This window comes from Anser cygnoides, chromosome 16, assembly GCF_040182565.1.
Source record: "Anser cygnoides isolate HZ-2024a breed goose chromosome 16, Taihu_goose_T2T_genome, whole genome shotgun sequence".
In the NCBI taxonomy this organism is placed as follows: domain Eukaryota; kingdom Metazoa; phylum Chordata; class Aves; order Anseriformes; family Anatidae; genus Anser; species Anser cygnoides.
This window is the reverse complement of record NC_089888.1, coordinates 11,427,603-11,453,546: the sequence shown is the minus strand read 5'-3', so window position 1 is coordinate 11,453,546 and position 25,944 is coordinate 11,427,603. Positions and strand designations below refer to the sequence as shown.

Below are 25,944 nucleotides of genomic sequence, written 5' to 3'. Positions count from 1 at the left end.
GGGTGGTTTGGGCAAATAGTGACTGCAGGCAGGGATTTGAAGGCTCTGAGGAGGGACAAGAATCACTAGAGGCACGGAGAATAAGTGGTTAATCTGAGGAGTGCATTACGCAGGGAGCGCCCCTAGGAAAAAGAGCAGAAACTCCATTTAGCAGCGAAAAGACCAAAGCAGCGCTGCCAGCCCGGGTCCTGCGCCGGCGGGTGACGGGAGGGAGGGCCCCTGCCGGCCTCCAGGGCCCTGCGCTTTCTGCAGGCTGCATCCGCTGGGCGTGCAGGGGGTGTTCGACCCGCCGAAGCCAAAACCTGAGGGAACCGGTGGTCAGGCTCTTGGGTTTTGTTCCTGTTTTGTTCCTCTTAACCTCACAGAAGCCGTGCCCCCAGGAGAGGCGGCTTTCCTTTCTTGCTGCAGCCTTGCTGGTGGGATTTTGTGCCAGCCCCAGATCGCCTCACCTCCATCTCAGAGAGCACGGGGTGCTGCTGCACGGCGCTCCCCGTGGCTTTTGGCTCGCACCAGTTGTTGCTGGGGGACAGGGCACAAGAGGGAAAGAACATGGTTTGACTTCCGAAGCCAGGCTGAGCTCTCAGGGCAGCTCCTCGCTGCCCGAACTGCCCCGTGAGCGCAGGTTTTTGCGAGCTCTTCTGCACGGCTGCCTTGGGATGGGTGAGCCAGGTGGCTCTTGCTTTTTTCAGCTCTGATTTTTTTTTAGGGTTTGGACAAAAAACAAGATTTGCTTGACGTGCACGCACAATGTTTATAATACAGCTGGACAGCTGAACGAAGTCAGCTGAGGACTTGGGCATATGTAATGGATTTAAGGCAACGCTGGCTGGTGTCTTCAATCTGAACTGGAGGTGGTCGAAATCTGCTGCTGGTTGGGTTTTCCCCGTAATACAGGAGCTGACCTGTTCTGGGTTAGGTGGGAAGCTTTGCTTTATCCCAGCACCTAGTGAATATTTCCGTATTGGGTTGCTTGTCAGGGCTAGGTATGAAGCGGGTTTTGAGAGAAATTCCGGGGTGGACCCTGGGGACAGCGTCCCTGCAGCTTTCTGGGAGCCCGTTAAAGTTTTTGTCCTAATTGACGTGGCGTTCGGGGAACTGCTCCTGGTGGGAGCTGGAAAACCGAGCGGCTGTTGAGAGCAGGAGCCGGGAGGAACTGGTGGGCAGCGAGCCTTCAGCTGAGCAGAGAGGCTCGTGTTTGGTTCCCGGCTCTGCAAGCAGTCTGTGAGGCAGGCCCTCGACCTTCCCACCGCTCCGCGTGTCAGCCGCTCACGTGCGAAAGGACAAGAGCAATTTCAGTGGTTCCAAAGCATTTTAAAGTGTAACTATCGTGGCTTTTATAGGGGCGGTGCAGTGGCGTTTTTATAAGCGAAGCTCAAGGCTTTAGGATAATGTGTATGGAATTCCCTGGGCTCGCTCCCAGCCGTGGGATGTGTGGGGGCGAAGGGGGACGGCCCCGAGACCACTGTGAAGAACCAGGACTGCTGCAGACCTGCTGCTGGGTTTTCCCCGCTCCTGGGGGAGGTCCAAGAGTCGGTTTCCCGTACAGCAACAGGACACCAAAAAAAAAAAAAACCACCAACGAAAAACCCACCCAATTCCCCAAGGCATCAGTAACGGTCCCCCACTGAGCCACCCCAGCCGAGCTGGGGAGGAAGAGGAGGAGGAGGAGGAGGAGGATGCGCGCGGAGCCCGCCGCAGCCTCGCCACGACTCAAACCTGTTGCTGTGCGGCAAGCCGGGCGCGCTGGAAGCCCTCGCCTCGCTTAGGATGCTGGCGGAGCGTCGGGGGAGCGGGTGGCTGTGGGGGAACAGATGTGCCGTGCGCTGCTGCCGCGTGCCGGCTCTGTGCCGCTGCGCCCAGCACCAGGTGCAGCTATTGTTCCGGCTGCTCCCTATTCATCCGCCCTCGTCTGCTGCGCCCCGCTCGCTCCCTCATTGTTTCCCAAGGAAATTAGCATTAAAAACCCATCCGAAACCCCCACGTCCCTCAACTGCAGGTGACTGTTATTGGCCCCAGCTGCCACCCTCGTGCTTGATTACTTCCATATGGGGTTGTGGCAAGAAGTAGGATCCACTTATTGATTTTTTTCCCCTTTTTTTTTTTTATTTTTATTCCCCCCACCCCACACACACTTCAGCACTCCCGAAGAACAATGCCCTGAAATCTATTAAGCCCCCGATAGGCTCTGCATCCCAGGCACTGTTACAACTGCGATGAACATTTTACAAGGAAAGCTAATTACACCCTCTCCCTGCCTTCTTCCTTTCTTCAGCCCCCACCCCATAAATGTAAAATAGCCAGAGGGCAAGTGGCAGTAAATTAAATCTTTGCAGTGTCCTGAGAGGAGGTCTCTTGCTAGCAGGAAAAAGTCTGGTGGTCTTTCAATGATTGTTGTTGGGTTTTGTTTGCCTTTTTTTTTTTTTAATCAGAAAATGGGAAACCCGTCTCCCTGGCATGTTTTTATACCACACCTATAAAACAGACGAGCAGATCCCAACGTGGGTCTGGATAGAAAAGGAAGAAAAAACAAACAGTTTGGTTGTTAGTTTCTTAGTGTAGTCAAATGTTGAGAGGAGCTGAAGGGAAACTAGGTGCAAATCGAGGCTGCAGAATTCTGGGAGTGTGATTTTTCCCCCAGTACAGTGCATGCAGAGGGCAGCAGGTTGCATGGCACCCAAACCCCAAATCTCTTCTGGGTTTCTCGCTCCAGAGCAGCACTGGAGCAGCCGGGTGGTTCCTAGCCGAAACCAGGACAGTCCAGAAGGAGGGAGGATGGATCGCGTGCTCCTACGGAGGAGCTCTGGGCGTCCCATGGGACTCGCTGGGTCTCCCAGGAGGAGTTTGTTCAAGCTGCAGCACTGCAGCTGATGGCTCCTGGCTGAGCAGCTCGCTGGGGGCCGGTGTTCTCCGGAGCGCCCTGGACGAGCTGTTGCGTGCACCGCCTGGAGCTCAGCGGGCTGGCTGGAGAAGAAAGCCCTTCCACGCCCCGTGAGCCTCATTGCAGCCCGAGAGGCTATTTTGTAGAGGATCAGCGGGTTTAACGGATACAAACCTTGCCTTTGCCTTCTTGGAGTGCCCCAGCAGCCACATCCCCGAGGGTCTGCGTCGTTCCTTGCTGGTGATGCCCTGGGCAGCTCATGCCCCTGCACTGCTGAAACCCATAAAGTATCCGAGTCTGAAACCCATAAATGTATCTGAATCTGAAACCCATAAATGTATCCGAGTCTCTGTCTAGAGAAGATCATAGATGTTCTCTTCTCTCCTTAGAGCAACCTGTTAAGAACTGGTAATTGTCCAGATTGAAGCAAAACTAAGGAAAACTGTTACAGACTATTTTTACTTTCCTTCTCAGTTTTTTTTCCAGGTTGTGCTGAGTCTTTAGAATATGGCCCTTCCAGTGGAGGAGCCGTATTAGGATGCTTGGGATGGTCAACCTCTGGCCTTGCTTTCTGCCCAAGTCCGAGAAGGGAATTCTCATTTTCCCCCAGCTACTCACTGGAAGGTGTGTTAAAAACAGAAAAGTCTTTTTGTTCAGATAACGCAGCATCTTTGGGCAGAGCATCCTTCCTGCTAGCCTGGAAGATGCTGAGGCACGTCCATGTCTTTGGGAGCAGCTGGGGCTTGGCTGGTTGACCTGACGAGTAGGAGTGCCAAGTTTCGTACAGGCGAGGACCAGGCTTGTCCGGAGGCTGTGCGTCTCACGTAGGTTCCCTGGCGTTTGTCCTTCCACCCCGAGGACCACCCTGCCTTGACAGTGGGCTCCGCCAGTGTGGTTTGTGAGAAGGACTCAGAATAAAACTCGGGTCGGCACCTGAGGAGATGGGTTTTACTGAAGCAATCGGGTCACTTGCTGCACGTGCCTCCTACCTGACACGGACCCACCCTGGCCGAGCTGCCCAGCGTGGGGCGGGTTGTGCACATCTGGCAGTAGGCTTGTAAAAAACAAAAACAAAAAAAAAACCAGCCCCCTAAGGTGAGTCGCCAGGTAATGGGGTCAGCAGGATGGATGAAGCCAGTAAAACAACCGCACGCAGTATCCTGAGCAATTTTCCTCAGACTTGTTTTAAACCCTTCAAAGTCAAATCTCAAACTTAGGGGGTTTCTTCTCCCTAATTAAATTAACAGGCCATATGGTGTTTACTGTGAATGCCTGCAATATGGAAGGAGCTACCTCCTGGATCACTTTCTTTTTCAGAAGAAGCTGCTTTACCTGATGTCGCTGTTCTGAAATGTTCTTTTCAGCAGCGGGTGAGATGGGTTATTTCAGCCACCGCGCCGCCGCTGGTGTCGCCTTCTGGTCTGGGAGATGAGCTGTGCCGTAACCTTTTCTGTGTCTGCAGCCGCCTTTGTCTTCCCCCAGCGTTTGTAATGCTGTTGTGCTGCCCGGTGGCAGCACGTACAGGTCAGGGTTGGTTTTTCAGGCATTTTCACATGTGGCTAATGATTGCTTTCTTGATCTTGGAGCTGAGGAGCATAGAAAACACCTCAAGGTTAGGGTTTGGAGGGGTGTTTTTTAACAACTACTACTACTTTTGTATCAAGGGAAACGTTACTATCTCAGGAGTACGTGAAACAGAAGGCTTTGGAGTTCTGTTCTTTATTAATGGAGTGCTTAAAAACATAACTTTGCTTGAGCTGCTTTTATCTTTACATAAAATCTGGAGGAGGAAATAAAGACTTTGGGGAAGTAAATCACCGACTTGTTACTGGGCCCTTGTATTTAGGTGAATAGCAAAGGGGGGAAGGCATCTCCAACCCTACAGGAGAAATGAAGGAACCAAAGCTTGGATTTTGCTGTCTGTGTTCAGCCACTCTAAGTCATTTAGCAGGGTTTGGGGTAAGCATAATTCTTGCGTGCATGTGGCCTTTGCCATCGGCTCATCCTGCATCTCTGTGGTGTTGGAAGTTAACCTTTCTCTACAATCTTAACTTATTGGTAGATCTCTTCCGCGGGGGCTCACGGGCGGGCTGGATTACCCTTCATCTTCAGCCAGGCTCGGTGTGTGCTGGGCTGTGTGGGCTCCCAGGAGCAGACACGTTTCCGTCCGCTGAAAACACCCTGCTGCATTAGCATATTCCCTGTAACGTATGCTCAAAGGGTGTTTCTGTGCAGAAGAGCCTCTCTAAAGATAGCATCATGAAGTTCTGTGTTGTCAACCAGGGACACTTGATCTAAAAAACAACATTTGATACACAGACAAGGTTTGCAAGTGCCATCTGGATTCTGGGAGATGAGCTGGGTTGTGTCTGTTTTGCATAAACTCACCAGGAAAAAAAAAGTACTTGTAGGCAGATTAATTCTTCGGGATCACCTGAGCAGGACTGTTTATTCCACGCAAATGCCCTCGGTGACATCGGACACCGGTGTAATCCCATACTGCTGGGCAGCATGCGCTGGTTGTGCATCCTTGGGGTGCTGGAAATAGTCCTGGAGCTCAGTGCTGTGCAGTACTCGGTCCTGCCTGAGTGCGGGACTGAAGCCCAGGTGCAATCTATTTAAATGCTTTTGAGCCTGCAATATTTTCATCTGTTCTCCAGCCTGCTGCAGGACAGGACCCAAAGACAATGCAGAGCCCTACAGAAATGGCCATGTTTTTAGGGAGATGGGGGTGCAGGGCACACAGATGCCTGTCCTCAGAAGTACACCAGCACCCCGGCAGAAACCCAAAGAGCATCAGGCGCAGCCCTGGGCTGAGCAGCGAGCTTGCTGTCCCTGTCCTCCCACAGACCCGGCGGCCAGCGGTGCTTGCATGTAGGGTATAAAACGTATTTTACTTCGGGGCCTGTTTTTTGACTTTCTATTTATCCTCTCATATGCAAATCTCATTTGCCTAATGGGCTGGTGAGTGTAATTGAAAGGCAGCCTGCACTTACATGATAGTGAAAAGTCTCACCTGTGCCCAGGCACAGATGGGTCCCTGCCTGGCTGCTGCATCATTAGGGGGAATTTATAGGCACTGTGTCACAGGCTTTGCTGTGACTGGGGGGAGGATAGCAGCTTAAAACAAACTTGTTTTTTTTTGCTGTTGTTTTTTTTTTTTTTTTTCCACTTGTTGGTTTGTGGGGTGCCGTCTCTCTTTCCCAGTTGGCAGTTGTGGTGGTCACGCTTCTTGTTTAACCTCTGTCAGCGCTCCAGGTGATGGCGAGCAGGTTACTGCTGGCTAGTTTGTGGCAACCCGCGGACAGACCTAGGAGTTTGAAGCCCTTTCTGTGCCGTTGCAGGACGATGATTTGGAAACAAGTGCATCAGCAGCCACCCCGTTTGCATCCCAGTCCCCTGGGAGCTGGGCCGAGCCCCCCCTTCACTCCATCCCCTGGGGAGCTCTGAAGCCACCAGGGCAGTCCATGGGAGACCTCCGCCTGCGCCGACCGTGTCCGTATGGTGTCTGTCTGCTTGTATGGGGCTTTGGCTTCAAAAGACCTTACAGGCCTGTAGGTGCCCACCCACCCCATCTCTCTCCCAGATGCCTTTAAAATCCGCCCCACGTGCCTCGCTGCCAGGGCCCAGCGCGGCGGGATTGTGGAAAGCTGGCTGGGTGCAGGGCGAAGGGAGGAGCGGTTTGTGTGGTGATGTGAGGAGTTTTTCTCACAAACGTCCTCTTGGCAGGGATCCTGTGCCTGTCGTCGATCAGGAGTGAGGGTTCGCTGGGCCGCAGGTACCGTGCTCAGCACCCGAGGGGACGGGGCACCTCTGGGAAAGGGGCAGAGCCCCGGCTGGCTAGGGGGCAGGGGACGCCTGCGGCCCTCCCTTGGGGCTTGGGCACCTGCACGGAATTGTTAACGCCAGGGGTGGAAATGACTTCTGTACCCCTCCGGCACGCTGCGGGCCTCTGGTTTCATGGAGACCTTGTTTTAGGTCACGTTTGGCGCAGTGTTAGCCCTGGGGCTGGTCGGCAGCGCCTGAGCTCCTGTTCCTCAGCCCTGTCGGGCCCTGCCCTGCGTTTGGGACCGAGCAGGCCATTGGCGTCATCCTCCAGGGACCCAAGGAGGCTCTTCCAGTCATTTTTCCTTTGTCCTTCTGTGGCTGCTTCGTTCTGGGCAGCGTTTGGATGTTTTTTCTTGTTCTGGCAAAGAAGACCTCTGTTTTCACCTGACCAGCCCTCCTGACCACGATGAGCTTCAGGACTCACACCTGCCCTGCTCTGTGCTTTACAAGCAGGTTGGCTTTTTCTAGTTTAATTTAGGCTTTTGGTAATAGCTTCAGGCGTCCTTGGTATTACTTTTGCCTCTCTGTGGTCTAGTTGATTGGTACAGATGGTGATCTTCTGCCTTGAGATCTTCTCGCTTCTTTAAGAAGTGCTTGTGCTTTTTTACTTGGTGCTATTGACCAGTTTCTGGTGTGCTGCTTGGGGTGCTGGTATTTCTGGGTCTGTCTCATATGAGTGGACTTTTTTTATCTTAGTTCCTATATTTAGTTCCTATATTAGTTCCTATATTGTTCAGTCTGAGTATTTTCTACTCATCAGACACCCCTTAGACACCAGACCTGCTGGACCCATTCTCGTTAGCTTCAGGTCCCTGCATGCTCAGTGCATCCATGATGCTACAAGAAATCCAGGTTTGCTCAGTACTAGCTATTTTTTCAGTCAGTGATGTTTTTTGAGGTTGATTTATAATGATGGGAACCAAATCATTGAGCAGCAGAGCTTGGGAGAAGGAGGAAGGGAAGAGGGATGCAATCCTGAATCATTGTTTTGAAGCTTCTGACTTAAACCATCCTCCCGTGGATCTTTGGTAATTAGGCTTAAAAATTCTGAAATCTTCAATTATTCACTGACTTTAAGAAGAGTTGGTTGTGGCTTTCAATCCATCCTCTTATTTTAAATGAGAATGTTTCCTCCTCTGGTAACTTTCAGGCTGTTCCCCTCAGACCTCCTGTAGTATTAACCCTCCAGGTGCTCTGAGATGCCCCTGCTGTGTGTAGGATACACATTTCTGTAAGGTGTGTGTCTGCACTGTGTGCCTCTTCATTCGGGCAGAGCAGGGCAGGACTGAGAACTGGGGCAACTTACGGAAAATGCACGTAAGGAAAACTCTGCTCCAGCGAGGCAGAATCACTGTGAAGGCACCATCTAATCTCAGAGATGTTCAGGGAAGAAACGCTTCCATAGAAAGGGGTGCCATTCCTGAAGGAGGCCTGTGTTTGCCTGCCGCTGTTCTTCTCTAACCATTTCTGGGTTCTTGGAGAACACAAGACCCCATAAACCCTGCCCTCAGCAGCTTTCTCCCAGCCCTGGCCCTGCGTGGGCATGCCCTGCAGCGTGCCGCCTCTGGGGCTGCCCAGCCTGTGCCCAGGTTGCCCATCCTTGCGGTGTTTTAGCTGGCCCTCCTGGTTTGGCTATGCTTGGAAGTGCAGCTGAAAACCTGCGGTTTTGCTCCTAAAGCCCTCCTGGTGATGAGCGACTTCCCTCGTGGTGTGCTGGAAATCGGAGGGGGATTTAGGTGGCAGTCTGCAGCCAGAAGCATCGGGGCTGGGACATGAGGATTTGCTATGCTGGACGCGTTGGTCAGAAAGATCCTCTTAAGGATGGGTGGGAGCTTCTGTAGAAGCAGAACAGCCTCGTGACAGTGCATGGGCTGCCTGCTTCTCTGCTTCGTCCCCTGCAAAGCAGGCACAGGCTTGCCTGGGACCCGCAGCGGCTCTGCAAACGTCAGCTGGGACGGAGCACGGTGGCCACGTGTCATGATGCAGAGGCAAGTGGTTTGACCTCGATCTCTTTCATTTGAAATGGCATGTCTGCAAGCGCGGAGGTTAACAATGCACCAGCAAATGAAATGGACCCTGCTTGACGCGAGGTTTTTCCCAAAGGGAGCATCCCGGATGACTGATCCTGGGCAGGCAAGGATTCATCACGTAGCGAGGAGAGAGGGACCGCTGGTGGGAAGCCCTTAAGCAAAAGGGCTCACTGCAGTGACCTAGAAACAGCGTCTTTCTCAACATCTGCTAAATTTCTTACAGAATTGGCTAGAAAATCACTTTCTCTTCCACAACTTTATTTTTCCTACTAAAATTAAGATCTGGGGAATAAAACACTGGGCAGTGAAAAAGAAGGGTCAGCAGCCTGGTGGTTCGGAGCAGACCATCGTGGCTTTTTTTCTGCTTCCAGCAATGAACCAAACTCGCAGTGTGGAGGCTGCAGGATCTGTCTGCAAGATATATGAGCTGTCCGATGCTCCCTGCTACAGCCTGTGCATACCAGGCAGGGTGCTTGGGTTGGGAGCATCGCTCTCAGTGCTCACCCGAACGTTTTGCAGCAGCCCTGCACAAAGAAAGGGCTGCATCGGCGGCTGCAGCGTCGTAGCTGTGGCTGTGATTTTGCAGCACCGCAGCTCAGCCGCCTGGGAACAGAAGGGCGCTGCAAAATCACAGCCCTGCTGCTGCAGAAATGTTTCCGGAAGGTTCCCTTCCCTGGGCTGTTTTTTTAAAGAGTGAGGTGGGGCAGCTGCAGAGGGTCCCAGGCTCCGGGAGCTGGAGCAGAGGTGAGATGCGTAGCTGACATCTGCCGTGTCCACGTCTCCTCGTCGATAGATGGTAAGCAGCGAGTGCTGCCGACGTTGCGCACGCCCTGCTCGTCGTGCCTGTGCCGGGGTGAGTCCGTCCTGCAGCCGGTGACGGCCTCCGTGCTGCTGGCCCCACGCAGGCTGCTCCGCGGGCTGCTTCTCCTGCCGGGGCTGCTCCTCAAAGTCTGCACCAGCATCTCGTAATTTTCTGCTGCGAGCCCATATAAATCAGCGGATACGTTTCCATTGACCATTAGGAGCTGTGGAGAGCCCCTCAGAGCTAATTAGTAATAAGAGGATGCCAATTAAATGCTGCTCCCTGGGCTATACTGTCACTTCTCCGATACTGCTGTGTTGAAAAGGAAGGTAACAAAATGGAGCTCAGCGCATATGTATTCCATCTGGAAAGCAGGGGAAGGGTGGAGCCGCTTGTTAAATGGCAAGCGGTCCAAGTTTTAAAAGGGTTTATGAGTGCTAGATAAAATCATATCCTAAATGCGGTCTCAAAGCCTCTGCAAAGGTAGAAAACATTTACAAAAGTTTGAGCTTACTTTAGTGACTGTTCTCCTTTTGGGGTCACCCGTTTTCAGGCATGAAAGTTGTGTCTTTATCTAGTCTATAGTGTTTAATGTAAGCAGAAAGAAAAAACATTTCCGCGCCGCAAATTATAGTGCAAAGTTGTTCTATATAACATAGGGGAATTCTCAGGACAAATTAGTTTCTTTAAACCTTAGCAGATCTTAGCACAGCTTTGTTTTAAAAGCAGTACTTGCAAAAGTTTTGAAGGCAGTCTCACCCATACTGGAGGTTTTGTTTTGTGAAACTTGAGTCCTACCTTAACGGACCGGAGGATGAAATGAATTTCGTGCTGTAAGTACCCTGTACAACAGGCTGGCTTTCCCAGAGAAGGGCTTGTGCTGAAAGCCTGCTAAAACTGGTGGGCACCGAATAGATACCAAAAACTAGGCCACTAATTAGGAGTAAGAAGAGTTTGGGGTTTGTTCTAAATGGGTACCTCCGTAACCAAGACGTGCTCCTGAGGAGCATCAAGGAGGGGGAGGAAGGTTGCAAGACACCGGTGGTGTGCAAGGGGCGGGCAGCAGAGCTGGTGGCTTTGGCCTTGAGGCGCAGGGGCCGCCTTGCACGCTCGGTGCTGCCGAGCGGAGGCTGGAAAGAGCAGGCCTTCGGGGACAAGCCCTTAAAGCCAACTTCTTTAATGCCCTCTCATGCCAAAAGATTGGCAGAGATGGTAGAAGTGCTGTATGTCACCCCTGTAAGCGCGGTTAACTCAATTCTTGCTTTCGCTATACGCAGCATTTGCTGTAAGTGAAACTCGATCTATTTGTTCCAAACACGACCTTTCTTTGTATGAATAAGTCCCACAAAATGGTCATTTCAGAAAAAAAAAACAAAAAAAAACCTGACACCAAGCTGTTGCTCCGAGACTCTTTCTAAATCGTATCCCTTTTGTACTTGTTGTGTCTGGGCTCCGCCGGGCTCGGGAACCGTTAATCTTCCTCGTGTTTTCTCCCCGTGGCAAACGAGAGGCAGATGTTCCCATCTGGAGAGCCCGCGCCAGCCTCCGCCGCTCCGCTCCGCGCCCAAACGCAGCCGGGGTGCTGGGAGAGGCGGGTGGCGGGCAGAGGCTTCTGGGGACTGATTCTTCCGTGGTTGTCAGAATCGTCTGTGTGGCAGCCAGGGCTGCCAGCGTCTGGCATTCGAAACGCTTGAGCCTAATAAGTAAATGGTGCGGGGGAGAAAATACCTCCTCGTATCGGAATAGTGGGGGCGATTGAAAACGACAAAAAAAAAAAAGCCTTGATTCTGTGACTTTAAAAGGAGCAGTAAACGAATGGAAGAATGACCAACTCTTTAGCAGCAGCTAATGAAACTAAGCAGCGGGCGTCTCGGGCATTGGTCGAATGCAGTTGGCTCCGACGAGGCCCCGGTTATAACCCGGCCGGGTGGGCTGAGCCGTGCCGGGGTTGGCTCGGGGGGAGCGCTCTCCTGATCCCCACAGCGCTTTGCTTTCCACCTTGAAGGCGAAATCCTGGCCGCTGCCTTGGTTTCGATGCCAGGGAGCCGAAGCTTGGAGCCAACTCCTGATATCCGAGTCCCCAAATGCGTTTGCTTGGGCGTGAGCCGTGCAGGGAGGGCAGGGGTTGAGACGGCTTCTTGGTAAGCAGCCCCAGCTCCCAGGTGGCTGCTGAGCCAGCTGTGGGTGGCTGTTCGGCCAGCTTTCCCTGTCTTAATGCTTACTCATAGGATCATAGACTCATTTAGGTTGGATAAGACCCTTAAGATCACAAAGCCAACCATCAACCTAACACTGCCAAGTCCAGTGCTAAATCATGTCCCTGAGCAACGTGTCCACTTGTTCCGTGGTGTGGGGATACCGGGGGTACCATGCTGGTTTGTTTCCTTGCAGAAGCAAGACTACGAGAATCTGGGGGCCCTGAGCAAGCCTGTGGGGGATTTTAGATGCAATAATAGCTCGCGGGGTGGATTTCTGCAGCCCTTGGTTTGCACCGCTGGCTCCGGTATGGATCCATCCCATCTGGTTGGGAACAAAGCAGAGGAGAATTGCTGCAAAGTCCAACCTGGGCTACTGATGAGTCTGTAGAGTCAGGAACATTAATAGGTTTTTATAAAAATCACTGAAGGGCAAGACAGATAACGATCTGCAGTCTGCCTTCAGGAATAAATTATTAATCTTATTTCCCTTATTAACTGCTTTCTGGACTGGTTGCGAACGATAAAATACTTTGCTCTTTCAAGTTCTTCTATCCAAGCTTCGTATTGAATTGAGATTTAAAGTGAAACAGCTGTGTGTGGGAGAGAAATAGATGGCAATGGAGCTACACGCGTTTATTTTTGATTTATAAAATGCCTGTCCCAGACTCAGCAGCTCCCTCCTGAGCGATGCGAGGCTCTCCTGCGAGGTGCCGAGTCCTCTCCACTCCCACAGCATCTCGCAGATCAGGAGCCTAGATGTGCTATAAACCCAAGCAAAACAGTGTAAAAATAGGCTGATGGCGTTTAGCGGAGGAAGTATCCCTGCAGTAACATAAGTTACCCGCTGCAACAGATGCTGTAGTATCGTCTTATACAACTCCCCGCCTCAGCGCGGAGGCAGGCGGACAGGAGCGAGTGGACTCAGTTGACCAGCGTTGCCACTGACCCGTTTCATGCTCGTGTCCCCCGGTTCTGCCTGTAAGTTCTCATTTATTGACTCGAGCAAATGGAGACCGCTGGAAGCCACCCTGAATGCAAACAGATGTCAATATTTGTGTAGAAATGTAACCTCCTAACTTCAGACCTCTTCGCTCTCCCTCTTCCCATCTCCCTGTCCCCCGGTGAGGACTTAGTTAACCCAGTCCTCCTTGTCTTCCTCGGGCTGCGGCGTCAGCTGCTTTGTTTCCGATGCTTACCTTCTGCCTTTCCCTTTCGTCGCTTTCTGATGCAGTGATGCTGCAAAAAGATAAAATATTGGGTCTTTCCTAGGCGACGTGATTTCATTTTGAGCTTTGGGGAGCTGCCTGGAAGCAGGTGATGGAGAGATTGCGATGGAGCAGCCGTAAACAGCGTCTGCTGGAAGCCTGAGTAACGGCTCTGTTGCTTTGCATGCAGATGAGAGGTTATCTGCAAGCCTTGGAGAGCTGCAAAGGTGCTCTGCAGATGGCTTAGAGCTGTCAAGGGGAGGGAAAGGCAACCTTAGAGCAGAGGAAAGATGTTAATAAAATTTAAATGTAATTCTTCCCATTTCTCAGTTCCTAAATGTGAAAAATATTAGCTTGGTGGAGACTGAAAACAGATGGTGAGCAGTTGGAGCAGATAAGCATGTTATTCAAAATAAACATTCGCCAAAGCTGGGGAGGTGGCGAACCATATTTCATTTCACCCTATTTACATTATCGGGTCAGGTTACACTGATGCTGCCTCTCGTTTGCATTCAGATTATCAACAGGGAACCCTGCAAAGCAAGCCTGCTGCAGCGGGCCCTTGTAATCCCAGACACGGCTGGGCTGGAAGGGAGGCTTTGGGGCCATTTCCCTGGCCTGTTCTCCAGGACAATATATTAGGTCCGTTATGTTAAAGGAACTCTCCTAGACCGTTGGCAGGGTCCTGCCAGCCACCGGAGAGGGCACCGGGGTCCTCAGCTTCCCTCTTGCAAATGGTCTCTCTTCCATTTAGACAAGCTTTGTGTTGCTTTAACCTAAACCTGTGACTTTTACCCATTTAAACGGGGAGGGGAAATGAGCCTCTGCTTCAAAGGGCTGTTTCTAGAAGGGTTCATCTGGCTGACCTGTAGGCATTTTATTATTTATGCCTCTAGTCCAAGCGGTCATCTGAGGTGCTAGGGCCAGTGGAAATGGAGGCACATCTAGAGCGTGGCTCATCTCACCTGCTTTGATGAATATTTTAGGACGGGCTGAGCTGCCCTCGGAGGTCTCTGCCTTTCAGTGGGCTCCAGAAGGTGCCTGCGTGGCCGGCTCCAAGCAAGCGCCCGCGTGCCCAACAGCTTTGTCGTGCCCGACAGCTTTGTCGTGCCAGACCTGACCTTGGGCTCTGCTCCGGACAGCAGCCGGAGAGGCAGGGCTGAACCTGGGGCTCTTCGCTTTGAGGTGAGGGGTGGCTCTTGAGGGTGGCTCTTTAGGTTTGGGGCACATTCTGCCTATTCTATATGAAAGGTGAAAACATTTGCTCCAATTAAACCTCTTCTCTTCGCCTGAAGCCATTACCTACTTCACTCCTCTGACTTTGAACCCCTAGACAAACCCGTTGTGGACAGGGATGTGTTCAGAAGACATCGACTAAAAGCAAAACCTTGTCAGGGCCCAAGCCGTGCTGACGGGGTCTCATTTTGAGACTGCCGTCTCCATCCTGCAAGCTGCAGAAGCGAAAAGCTGTGCGGCACTGTATCCTATTTAACGTGCTTCTTCCTTATTTCTTCCAACGTGTTTCATGTTTTGACTTCTACAAAAAGCTGGAGCACGATAAGCTGGAGTGCCTGAATCTACCGAACGGGTTTGTGAGAAACAGTTCAGGCTCCGTGCAGCTTTTGGCAGGAGGAGCCACAGCATCGGTGCCAGCGCAGGCAGGTTCCTCCTGCCTTCTGAGCTGCCGACAGAGAGCCAAGGGGATCCTACACCTGCATCAAAAATACTTGGAGATACCAATGTCTGTGCTGCGTGTGCCCTCCAAACACTCAGCCACTGGCTTGAATCGCTTTCCTGTAAAGGAAGAGGAAAGGCTTTACTCTCTTGAGCTGGCAGCAGGGTTTAAGAGCCAGCACATACTCCCTGTGCTCACACAGGGGTTGCTGTATGGTGTTAGTTGTGCCGTATAAACGTTATTATGTAAATTTGTATAAAGCTCTACGTTCTCTGTATCGTGTCGGTGGCTGTCTCTCTTCCTGTGCCCTTTGCTCTCTGCAAACTCGGGGCTCAGCTGGTGCCGCCAGATCAAGGGTTCTGCTTTTGCATCGCTCTGCAGAGCCAAGAGCAGAGCGACGGGTGTGCTGGGCTGTCCGCCTGCCTCCCCGGGCATCCGCGGCCGTCCTCGGGCTCCTCCTGGTCCTGCTTTGCTGGGGAAGGTAACGTCCTGCTTCCATCACGCAGCATTTTTCTTTCTTTACTTAGTTTGCTCCCTAATTGCTAAAGGCATTTAAGAATTAATTTCAGCTCCAGAGTATTTGAGATAGTCCCTAACGTGTGACTATTTTTACTCGTGCCTTTTTCCTTTTCTCAAACCCGCAAGCACGAGGAGATTAATAAAGCGGCTTCTTTATACAGTTTACAATGGGAGCAAATGTTAGCCATTCTTCTGAGGTTACCTATCATAGCAACACTCTCTTTATACTAAACACGATAGCCAGAAGACTTCTTTGAAGAAAATAAACCCAATGAAATCTGTCTGGGTGTTCAGACCGCCTGCTCCAAGGCATGTCCTGCGTCGTACAGCTCAAGGGAGCTCAAGCCTTGGTGAGCAGAGCGTGGGGCTTCTCCCCTGAGCACCACTCGGAGCCCTGGATTTTCGCGTGATGTGTGCAGCTTGGCTCTTCCTCCTCTCCACGCAGGAGACCTCGTGGTCTCTTGTACACCTGGGTCCGTAACTGGGACACGCGATATGTAGGGCACGCAGCATAAACTTAAATATGCCTACAGCTGTCCCCGATCCAGCCAGAAGCTTTGCAGCATCTGAAATCTGTAACTCCGATCGCTGTGAAATCTGCTCTTCAGACTTCATCAGCTTTTTGAGAATATGAAATTCTCGCACCAAGCCAAGACTAAAACAGCATCGCCGTGCTCGGGTTTTGCTTTGCTCCAAGTGAATCATTTTCCCATGTGGATCTCCAGCACTTCCCGGGCCGTGAAGGCAGCTCTCCCACCCGCCCCGCGTGGCCACGGCGCTTCATCCTCTTCCCCAGTTGACATTTGCTGTTTCTGGGCGCCAAGTTAGCGCGTGGCGCTGCGAAGTCTTGATGGTTGGCAGCTCAATGGCAAAAGCGTTGTGCCATAAACACATTCAATCTGTGTCCTGCAGGCTCTGTTGGAAAAATAACGACACAACATTTGTAAATGTTTCTAAAGGAGATGCCATGAGAGCAAACCTTCCAGCCCAGCCCCCTTCGGCAGGGACGGCGGCTGTGAGGAGCCCGGGGTGGCTGCGCGTCCGGCACCGAGGTCTCGGTTGGGGTTGGAAGGAAGCCTTTCTGATGGAGAACCCGTCAACATTACCGGTGTAGGCAGACGTCCTGCTCTGAGACTCGGAGCATTCGGTCATTGACAAGAATTGCTCTTTTTGGCGGTGTGACCCAAAGAGCCCCGGTGGCACTGAAGCACGGTTTCAGGTGGCTGGCGTGCTGGTGGGACTCGCAGGCGTTCTGAGGAGCTTCTCAGCATCCTCTGTGCATCTGGGTGTTGCCGTTGGTGAGCAAGTAAATATATCCAAACACTGAAATGTGGAAGAAAGAGTTGGGGAAGGCGTCGTTCCTCCAGGGACAGACCCGCTGGCTCGTTTGTAGCCGCGGGTCAACGGGAGGCTGACTCGAGTCCTTGTTCAAGGTCTGCTTTGCCCACATGACTCTCATTAAATGGATGTGTTTGGACTAAAAATCGGGAGTTTTAGAAAGATGGTTTTTATCTGTGTTTATAGATGCCCCAGGTCATTAGCAGGAAGCTTTTAAATTTAACAGTCCTGTTTGCTTCTTGCCTGTCTGTCAGCGCGCCCGGAAGAGGAGGTGTTGGCTTCTCCCGGGGCTTGGGTTCGGTGCCTTGTGCAGTAGCACGGCGGTGACTGGGTTTATTTTGGGGGAATAAACTCCATCTGACTTCCCCCCGTCCCCGCTGCAAATTACCTTAATTAGCTCTGCTTTCTTTGCGGGTGCTCCGGCGCCGTATTTAACATGCCCTAGGACTGCTTTAGGAGGAAGGAAGAAAAACCTAAAGGATTGGTCTCTCTTCCCCGATGGAGCAAGCGAACTCAGACCAGGCTCTGACTCTTTGGCTCCTCTGCTCCATTTGCTTAGGGTGGGAGGAAAGAAGGGGTTTGTTTCCTCCAGCCCTTGCCATAGATCTACCCGCTGGAATGTTACCTGTGTGCACGAACACTGGTGGTCTTCCTGCGGCCGTGTGTTGTTGGTTGTACGACTGCTGTGTTTGTGCACGAATGGCAGGGAGAGGCACGCTGGTGTCAAATCGTGTGAGTGGGACGAAACGCGTCTGAATAGTTGGCAGTATCGTATTAGTGTCGTTATTACGTTATTGTGTTAAAATTAATTGTAGTTTCCCGTGGCTTTGGTATCTCTCCGCTTTGTTCGTGGTAGCAAAGCCTAGCAAATTCTGGTTTTGGAAGGCAGGCTGAAGCGAAGACACAAACCTGCTACCGTGGCAGCGCCACGAGCGTGGATTTCACAGCGATTCCAGCCGCACCACCCCAGTTACTCCAGCGGTGCTGAAGTGGCAGGAAAACACAGGTCCTCAACACATATTCATCGCTGCCCCTGCCTCCCCCAGATAGCCCTGCAACCAGAAAAAAAAAAACCACGCTAGGAATAACGAACTGAATTTGTTACCTCGCTGGCTTTAGCGGGGACGTGGCATAGGGGAAATAAAGGAGCCAGCTCGTGCAGGGCGCGCGGTGGCAAGGCAGGTGCTCGCGCCTCGCCGAGCGGATTCCCGGCCAGCGGCTGCCTGCGGAGGGCTCGCCTGCCAGCTCGCCGCGGCTGCGCTCCTGGGGGCGGCAGCTTCGTTGTCAGGAGTGGCGGAGGAGCAGGTTTGGTGGTGGTGTTCCCGAGACGGCTTTGCTGTCCACTCAGCGCTTCTCTTTGCGGGAACGCAGCGTTTAATAGGAGCTGCCAGAATTCGAGAGCTGGTTTTCTTACAGCTGACAGGTATTTGTAAAAACAGCGGTGTTGTGTGGCACGGGTGCATTTGCATGCCACCAGCGGTTGATTACGGCATGCGGTCTCTCTAACAGCAGTTTAAAGAGGCATCGCCTGCCCTTAATTATAGGAGCCAGCTGTCCCAGGTGCAGGTCAGGACGGTGGCTGCCCTGTGTTGGTTTTTCCAACGGTGGATTCGGAAGCACTCTCTTTCAGCAGGTGATGCAGGCTGCGCAAGTGGCAGGAGCCCCGGTCAGATGCTAGCAACGACCAGCACCCATTTGGCAGGGGCATCGCGCGGCAGGGAGCTCGCCAGCCGAGCTGCACGTGGCGGAGGAGACCCAGGCAGAGGAGCCCTGCCTGGCAGGGAAGGGGCACGCACGTGTCGCTCTGCTGCCTGCCTCCGTCCCTGCGACGCGCTGCGAGCTCCTTTGGCAGCGTGCTGAGCAGCGACGTTTGCTTTCCTGGGAGCACAAACCCATTTTGCGGGTCCAGATGTCTCCGCTTACCAACAGCAGCCGAAGAAAATTGCTCCATTTCACCCTCTGCAAGCATCGAAGCCTCGGAGTTTCATCTCTTCTCAGCTGGATCACAGGGGAGCTCTCCCGCTGGACTCCCACTGGCCCCGCTGCTCACCACTGCCGGGTGCTGATGGTTGCACCACATCGAGCTGCTCCTCTGGGCCCTCGGCTCCATCGCCCAAAAAGCAGGTGGCCCGAAGCATGGCATCCTCTGGGCTGCACGCAAGGGGGGGAAGGGGAAGACAACTGGCAGCCCCTTCCCTCCCCACGCCGCCCCCAAACCAGGGCACAGATGGACATGCTGGAAACCTGTCAACGTTTTTGTGAAGGGCATGCTGGAACGCAGTCACAACTCATTAGTGAGCTAATCAAATGAGACAGGCGTCGCTCGGAGGAGCAGAAAGTGGTCAGCGCGTTGCCGAAGGGATGGCTCGCGTCGGGTGGCCCCGCGCTGCTCAGCGGAGGTTGCGGTGCCCAGTGCCTCCTGGGGAGGTTTTGGCTGCTCTTCGGAGATGCTCAGGCTTCGTTTATAGTGTCAGAAGTATTTTTCTGTCTGGATTTAAAAACAAAACCAAAAAAAGGCTTGCATTAGCACGTATTTCCTATTTCTGTCTTGCTTCCTTCCGAGGATGAGTTCGGAGCCTGATGCTGGAGCGAGGAGTGCAGCCACCCCAGCCAAGCTGCGTTAGACACCGGAGGCCCCACACAGGAGAGCGGCTGCAGATGCCTTGTGTTGACTTGTTTTCAAGACCCTTTGACAATTTCGGTAGCTTGCTGGCGTGGATGCCACCCGCCTCACAGCTCAGACCTGGCAGTGGTTTTGGAGGAGTCATCTCGGGGCCAGGCGCAGCAAACGCGGGGCGGTGCGCGCTGCCTGGGCACCCAGCCTTCGGCAGCAGGCGGGAGGCGAAGGGCAGGGGCTGTGGTTTCGGCAGGGGCTGGCGCTGCCTCCAGGCACCCGTGCGCTTCCTTGTGGGCCAGGAACTGCGTCGCCGCGCGGGCTTGCTCATGCGTGCGTGTGCGGTCGCGTCTGTGCAGCACGGGGAGGCTGCGCTCGGCGTTCACGGGGGAGAGAAGGGGCACAGAACGCTCGATTTGTGAGTTTGCTTTTAAAAACCAAACATTCAACCAACCCCTGAACTGTGATGGGCGTACCTGGGAGTACCGAGGGGATTTAAAGGATGAGGGGAAGCAAAGCAAATAGGAAAATGTTTGTGGAAGCATTTTTGGGCTTGAGGGGTGAGAAAGTATGGTTGAGAGACTTTGATGGTGAACATCAGCGTCCTGAGCCTGTCTGTCAGGGTCTCGGGGTGCCCACTGCACCCCAGGTGTGTGGCCACCTGCACAGGTCCATACCCTGCCCCTTCCTGCGTGCAGAGCAGCCAGGCAGGCCTGTGTGACTGTCCCTCCTCTCATCTTCACCACCGCAACTCTGCTTCGCGAGCTCAGTGGGGAAATCCTCATCTGTGACTGTCAATAACGTTACCACATTCTCTTTGTGCAGTTGCTGGTGAGAAGAGGGTGCCAGTGATGCCCGGATCGCCTGTGGAAGTGAAGATTCAGTCCAGATCCTCTCCTCCCAACATGCCGCCGCTGCCCCCCGTCAACCCCGGCGGCCCCCGGCCCGTGTCCTTCACCCCAGCTGCACGTAAGGCACCAGTAACACTGCCTGTCCACGAGACTAATTCCAGCGAGGAGGGAACTTGGCTTGTAGAAGTCACTGGTGGGGTTTCAGCTGTTTGCCAGGGCCGCTAGCCAGCATGGCGGGCGTTGGCAATGCCGCATAGTGGTAATGGAGCGAGGGCTGGGGGCATCCTGCTGCTTCGCTGCTTATGCAGGACGTGTGATGGGGTCTGTAATGTTCCCCCACCACCTGCCAGCTCCTGCCTTGGCCCCAGTGCTGTTGCAGTCGCTTCAAGTCACTCTCCTTGCAGGTGCAGCCCTGATTTCTGCAATAAACTCCTTAAGAAATTGGAGTCTTTTATCAGGTTGGCTTCAAAGGAGCCAAGAGCTGGGCTTTTCACTGTATCTTTGGAGGAGTTAATTCCCACTCTGCTGTATCTTGCTTTGCAGACAGCATTTCTGCAGCTGAGATTAGAAAGTTTTCGTCTTTTAATTTCCCAGCCTCATAAATTCCTTGCTGTCCATCCAGATTCTCTTTTCTCCATGTTTGCTTCATAATCTTTCCTATTAAGCTACAGCTCATCCTTGCCCTGCCCAGCCGCAGAGCAGCCTCGCACACGCCAGCAGCTTCCTTCACCTAGCAGGGTGTTGCTTGGAGGTGGCTTCCCCAAATGGCCTTTTTCTAGAAAGAGCACAAGCTCCTTTCCCCCCCCCCTTATACAACATTTAAGTCATCCTCTTTTAAAAGCATTATTCCAGAGCAAAGCAATTTTACTTAACATTTGGGCTTGAAATTATCTTACCCCCGCAAGTGGCACATACATACTTTTCAGGCTCTGCCTGCCTTTTATTCCCCGTGCTGACAGTCTCCCTAGCTGGTTTTGTATTGCTTTGCTATCCACAGTGGTGTCTGGGATATCTCACGGTTTCATGTTGGCAGGGGATTTCGCAGATTTACAATTCAGCCTCTCTTTCAGGACACTCACTAATGTATTGAGTGATGCTGGCAATAACGCTAATCACTGGGTTATCCCGCCAGACACGTTGTCCCCATCTTTATACACTGAGGGTTTTTTAATGGCTCTCCTTTTGCGAAGGCAGAAAAAGACCATTAGCAAAGTGACAGAAATTAATTTTTCCAATAAGGTTGTTTGACACACTGTTAAGGTCCAAGTAGCCTGAATCTGCTGATTCCAGATGACTTAATTGCCTCTTTTCAAGAGAGATGAGAGCTGCAACCTGTAATGAAGTTTACTCTTGCTTTTTAACTTCTCAGCTGTGCCTAAGGGTCTTGGTCAGAGCCAGCCTGCGCGTACCCTGCCCTGTAAAAGCCCACAGCATGGGTAAGCGAGGAGGAGCACACTAGAGGAGGGCTTTGCCTGCATGCAGGCAGCAAACTGGTAACAGAAGGGTTGGAAAAACAAGGAAAGTCTTAGACTGTTCAGTACCTAAAGCAGATTTTAATGGTGTGGCCCCAGGCGATGACTTTTCTGTTCCTCCTCACACCTGTAATTCCACCAGGGTCTGTGCGCCGTCTCCCCAGCCCCGCGCTCGCTTGCTTCGGCGCTGCTTTCTCATCTGGAGCACAGGACCTGGTAAGGCTCCGTGGTCTGTGGCTGAGCAGATCCTGGAGATAGGCAGGATCAGATAACTGCCAGCTGCTCTGCGGTAATCCAGTTTGCAAGAGGGTCAGACAGGGTGAGCCTAAAAATGCTGAGAGCAGTTACCGGAGCTGCGTCCATCTAAAGACAGCCCCGGCTTGCTGGGCTACCGCAGCATCGCCCGAGTTCATCAACCGCTGCCTCCTGCCCTGGGCAGCTCCCTGCCCCTGCAGCCCCTGCAGCCCCTGCTTCTTCCTGCCTGCACACAGAGCAGCCTGTGCTCTCCTCCTCTTTCCTGTGAAAGAAAAGAGGAAGAGAAATAGAGAATGGGGCAAAGTGCCTCGGCCGCAGGCTTCAGAGAGCACAGAGCTGAGCAGCCCGCCTCTGCTTGAGTGGAGCTTCTTCTGGGTGTCTTTGCACCATATTTATAACATTTGTATTATGAATTAAATGCTCATTATGATTATTTGTCGTTACCTTTCAAATTAGCTCAGTGCTTGCTGGTACACCCCGTATTGCTAATCCCGTGGGTGCGTGCAGTGTCTCTGCAGGACGTATCTGCTCCTGTACTGGCTCGGGGAAGCCGGTGCGGACAAGAAGTTCCCAAGTTGCGTTGATCCATAACAGAAGGCATGAGCTCATTGTGCCTCTACACCTCTGTCCTCACAATCTGAAATGAGAATTTACCTTCATTTCATCGTCCCTGTGCGTGCAAAGGGACGTGTCTTTGTTATGCCCCAAAAAAGCCTTTCACCCCTTGGTTAGCATGAGCCAGCTTTGAAGGTCTCTTCAGCTTTATCTTTCCCTTGGATCTTAACTGACTGTGGTTCATCTTCCCCGGGCTCACCACGGCAGGTCCAGGTGCGTGGAGCCTGCACAACCTCGGTGTGCCCCAGGGCGGTTTAACTGCTCAAGTACGTCCCGTATTTTTCTCTGAAAACCCCTAACCGGTGGTGTTCTTTGGAAGAGCCAAGAAGCAATCTTTGTGAAACCGCGGTGGAAGTTTTTTCATCTTTTACGTGCTGTGCTCCTTCAGGAGCAGCACACGCCTTCCCCTGCCTGGGCATGCCAGGGTGCGAGGGCAGCTCTGGCAGAGCAATGGCTCTGGTGTCCTTCAGCACTCGCCTTCACAAAGGGTTTGGGTCTGGGCTTTTAAGGATGACCCAGTGCGTCAGCTGAAACTGTATTTAGATGATGTACTTTTCACCTCTAAAATTCTGGGTTTGTGAGGAGTTGGGCCCCAAGCGCACAGCTGCTCTCCACCATTTCCCAGACACGACTTCAGATTGCACAACGGCAGTGTGGGGATGTCAACAATTTATTCTAATCCCTTGCGGACTTCCCAAACTTCCACAACCGAAGTCTGTTTCAACACGCTTTCTGCTCAGAGGAGGCAAAGTCGCAGATGGGACCAGGTTGGGAAAACAAGCGTGCTTGCGAAACGCCCTGCAAGTCCCCGGGGAGGCGCGCGGCTGGGCGCACGGGGCAGGAGGCACCCCTCAGGACGTGCCGCCAGCCCTCCGCAGCGCCTGAGCTTCGGTGCCTGTCAGCAGGTCCCAGGCTGCGGCGAGCACTGCGGGCTGCCCGTAAACGATGTGGCTGGGGGGGGATTATTGGATCAGCTGGGGTCATTTTCTGCATGACACAGACAGAAAAACACCGCTTGGTAGTTCTTGCCGAGGGCTGTAAACTTTGGGATCAGGCACGTTCAATTCCTTGGGCTGAGCATGTGGCACGATGTGGGCTGCCGTGGCGTCAGCTTCGTGCAGCCTGACCCCCGTCCCCTTGAGCTGCCTCAAATGAAAACCGAGGGGCACCTGGTTTGTCTGAATATTGTCTGAACCCTAACTCTGTGGGGACACCGGAGCTGGAGGAGGGGGACTTGTGCACGAGGGCCCACCCAGAACATTGCCCCGAGCAAGGTTGCTGGTGACCATCTCCATCCTCTTAAACAGCAGCCCTTGGGGACATGCCCGCCTCACGCCAATAACGCTTTTGTCTCTGCCTTGCAGTGCCCAACGGGATAAACCATTCCCCCCCGACGCTCAATGGGGCACCGTCCCCACCCCAGCGGTTTAGCAACGGCCCTGCCTCCTCCTCCTCCTCCTCCCTGACGAACCAGCAGCTCCCAGCCACGTGCGGCGCCCGGCAGCTCAGCAAGCTGAAGCGCTTCCTCACCACCCTGCAGCAGTTTGGCAATGACATTTCTCCAGAGATCGGGGAGAAGGTCCGGACCCTCGTCCTGGCCTTAGTGGTAAGCACCACCAAGCACAGCCCTGCGAAGCCGCAGAGCGGCCGCGGGGGCTTTGCTGTGGCAAAAGCATCGTAGTGATGGGATCCTGGCAGCCGCCACGTGCCGGCATTGCACAACCGTGTGTGTCTTTACAAGCGGGGCTGTTGACTAAGCACGACTCTGCAATGTTTATGCTTTCTGGTAAACTCACTGACTTTTTTTTTTTCTTGTCTTCAGTGGGTTTCAAAAGCTATTTGGCCAGTTGCGCTGCTTTGACATGAGCCCGGCTGCAGCTGAGCTTAAGGAAACCTAGAAGATTTTGGGCTGAACTTGATTACAAAAGCTGCGTGCCTGGGGCTTTTTGCCATCCTCGCTGGATGTGGTTTGCTGTTGTGGGTGAAACTTCCACACAGTTCAGAGGAGACTGTAGTTTTCTACTAGGGAAACATTTTATTCCTTGCACCCTATAAGCCTAGAGTAGAAGGGATTTACGACTTCTGGAAAATTGGTAGTTGAAAGTTGAAAGCCGCTCTGTCTGAAAGCACCTCTGACTGCAAACCGATGGCTTGTGCGCTATTTTGAAAAAGCCCCGTTGTGGGTAACTGGTGAGCCTGTCATGCCCAGGGCCCCATCCTATTTCCTGTAGCTCCACAGTACGTTGTGGGGGCGTTGAAAGCACATCTTTCTGAGGGGAAAGAGGGTGATGCTGAATTCTGGGGCTTCTGGAAATGCCGTGTGGGGGTAGTGTCTGCGTCTACTCCTTTACAAAAGTCCAGTTTGAAGTCTGGAGTGTGTGGAGAACATCATGATGCTTCAAGCATTTCAGTGCTGATATGCAGTGCTGAGCACAGTGTGTATTTAATGGGCTTCTTTCCTCTTTAGGGGCTGTCCCGCACAGCTTAGCAGCCCCACCAGCACTGCAGAGTTAACTATTGCCGAGGTCTGTAGGAGATGGGAAATGTGCTACTGCAGCTGGAGGCCTCAGCTTCTGATATTCTGCTGCTTCGCCTGCATTAACAAAGAAATCGGTGGCTGTGCAAACTGTCATTCAGTCATGTTTGTATTTAGGACAGTCTGAAGGTGCAAAGACAGAAAGGGGCTTGGTAAATCCCATTTCAATGCAATACCTGAGATTTGCAATACCTGAGATCGGTGGTGGTGCGTGCCTGCACAAACAGTAGACGTATAGCCTCCTGCCTCTTTGCATCTTCGGAGAGCTGAAAGCGTCCTTCAGAAAAGAAAAGAATGGGTCTTGCTGCAGGATTGTATCTAAGACTTGCAGATTCACAAATTCGCTGGTAGAAATGGCTGTGCAATCCCCATGCAAGCCTAGCCAAGGCCCTGGAGCACAGCACCATGCCACCTGCCCAGCTGCACCATCACCCAGCACAGCTCCTGAGCTGGCCTCTGCTTTTTGGCAGGCTTGCTCTTGAGGCTCAGTGCACAGCAAATGGGGCTGGACTGCAGGCATGGAGTATTTCTGCTTCCCAGATTGGCAAGGGCAGAACAAACGTGGGGTTGTATGCAGCCTCGGGTTTTCACGGAACTTGAGCACGGGATGCAAAATGCTGCCTCTGAAAGAAGGCGGGCCTGTATATTTCTGTGGATGTAAGGTAGTATCTTAGCTTACCACTTTGGAAAGGAAATTAAAAGCTGTTCAGGTTCCTCTGCTCATCATTCTCACCCCTGACAGCAATTACTGCTGCAGGGACGAGCTTTGTATGTGCAGCGTATCAAATGCTGCTTGTCCAGGGAGCGCACAGCCTAAACAGCCTTGGGGGAGCCCGTGCCACTGGGGTGAGCAGCAGGCTGGCGGTGACTTTGTGGATGGCAGGTAGGTTAGATGAGCTGAGCTGGAAGGGAGGAAGGAAGGGAAGGAGAGCAGCTCAGAGCAGCTGGAGCCGCTGCCTGGCTCCCCTGGCCTGCCCCAGGCCACCTGGCCAGGGTGCAGGAGGTGGCAGCTGGGTCCCGCTGCCTCCGGAGCAGGTCCCTGCCTCCCACCCCAGAGCTGGGAGCGCCTGGCTGTGTGCCACGTTCACCCCTTGCCTGGTGCGGTAGATCTTTCTGCTCCATTGACCT

General features: G+C 52.9%; 1 protein-coding gene across 8 annotated transcripts in view; it reads left to right on the top strand.

Moving 5' to 3' along the window:
- Positions 1-25,944, top strand: part of CBFA2T2 (CBFA2/RUNX1 partner transcriptional co-repressor 2) — a 63,578-nt gene that overhangs the window by 24,981 nt on the left and 12,653 nt on the right. For 7 of the 8 annotated variants that reach the window (XM_066978084.1, XM_048080677.2, XM_048080675.2 and 4 more), the window contains exons 2-3: positions 19,913-20,056; positions 23,645-23,886. In XM_066978084.1, the coding sequence (XP_066834185.1) occupies positions 19,913-20,056; positions 23,645-23,886 (386 nt within the window). Of the gene's footprint in view, positions 1-19,434; positions 19,506-19,912; positions 20,057-23,644; positions 23,887-25,944 lie in introns of those variants that run through there. The other variant, XM_048080678.2, reaches the window with a different exon arrangement.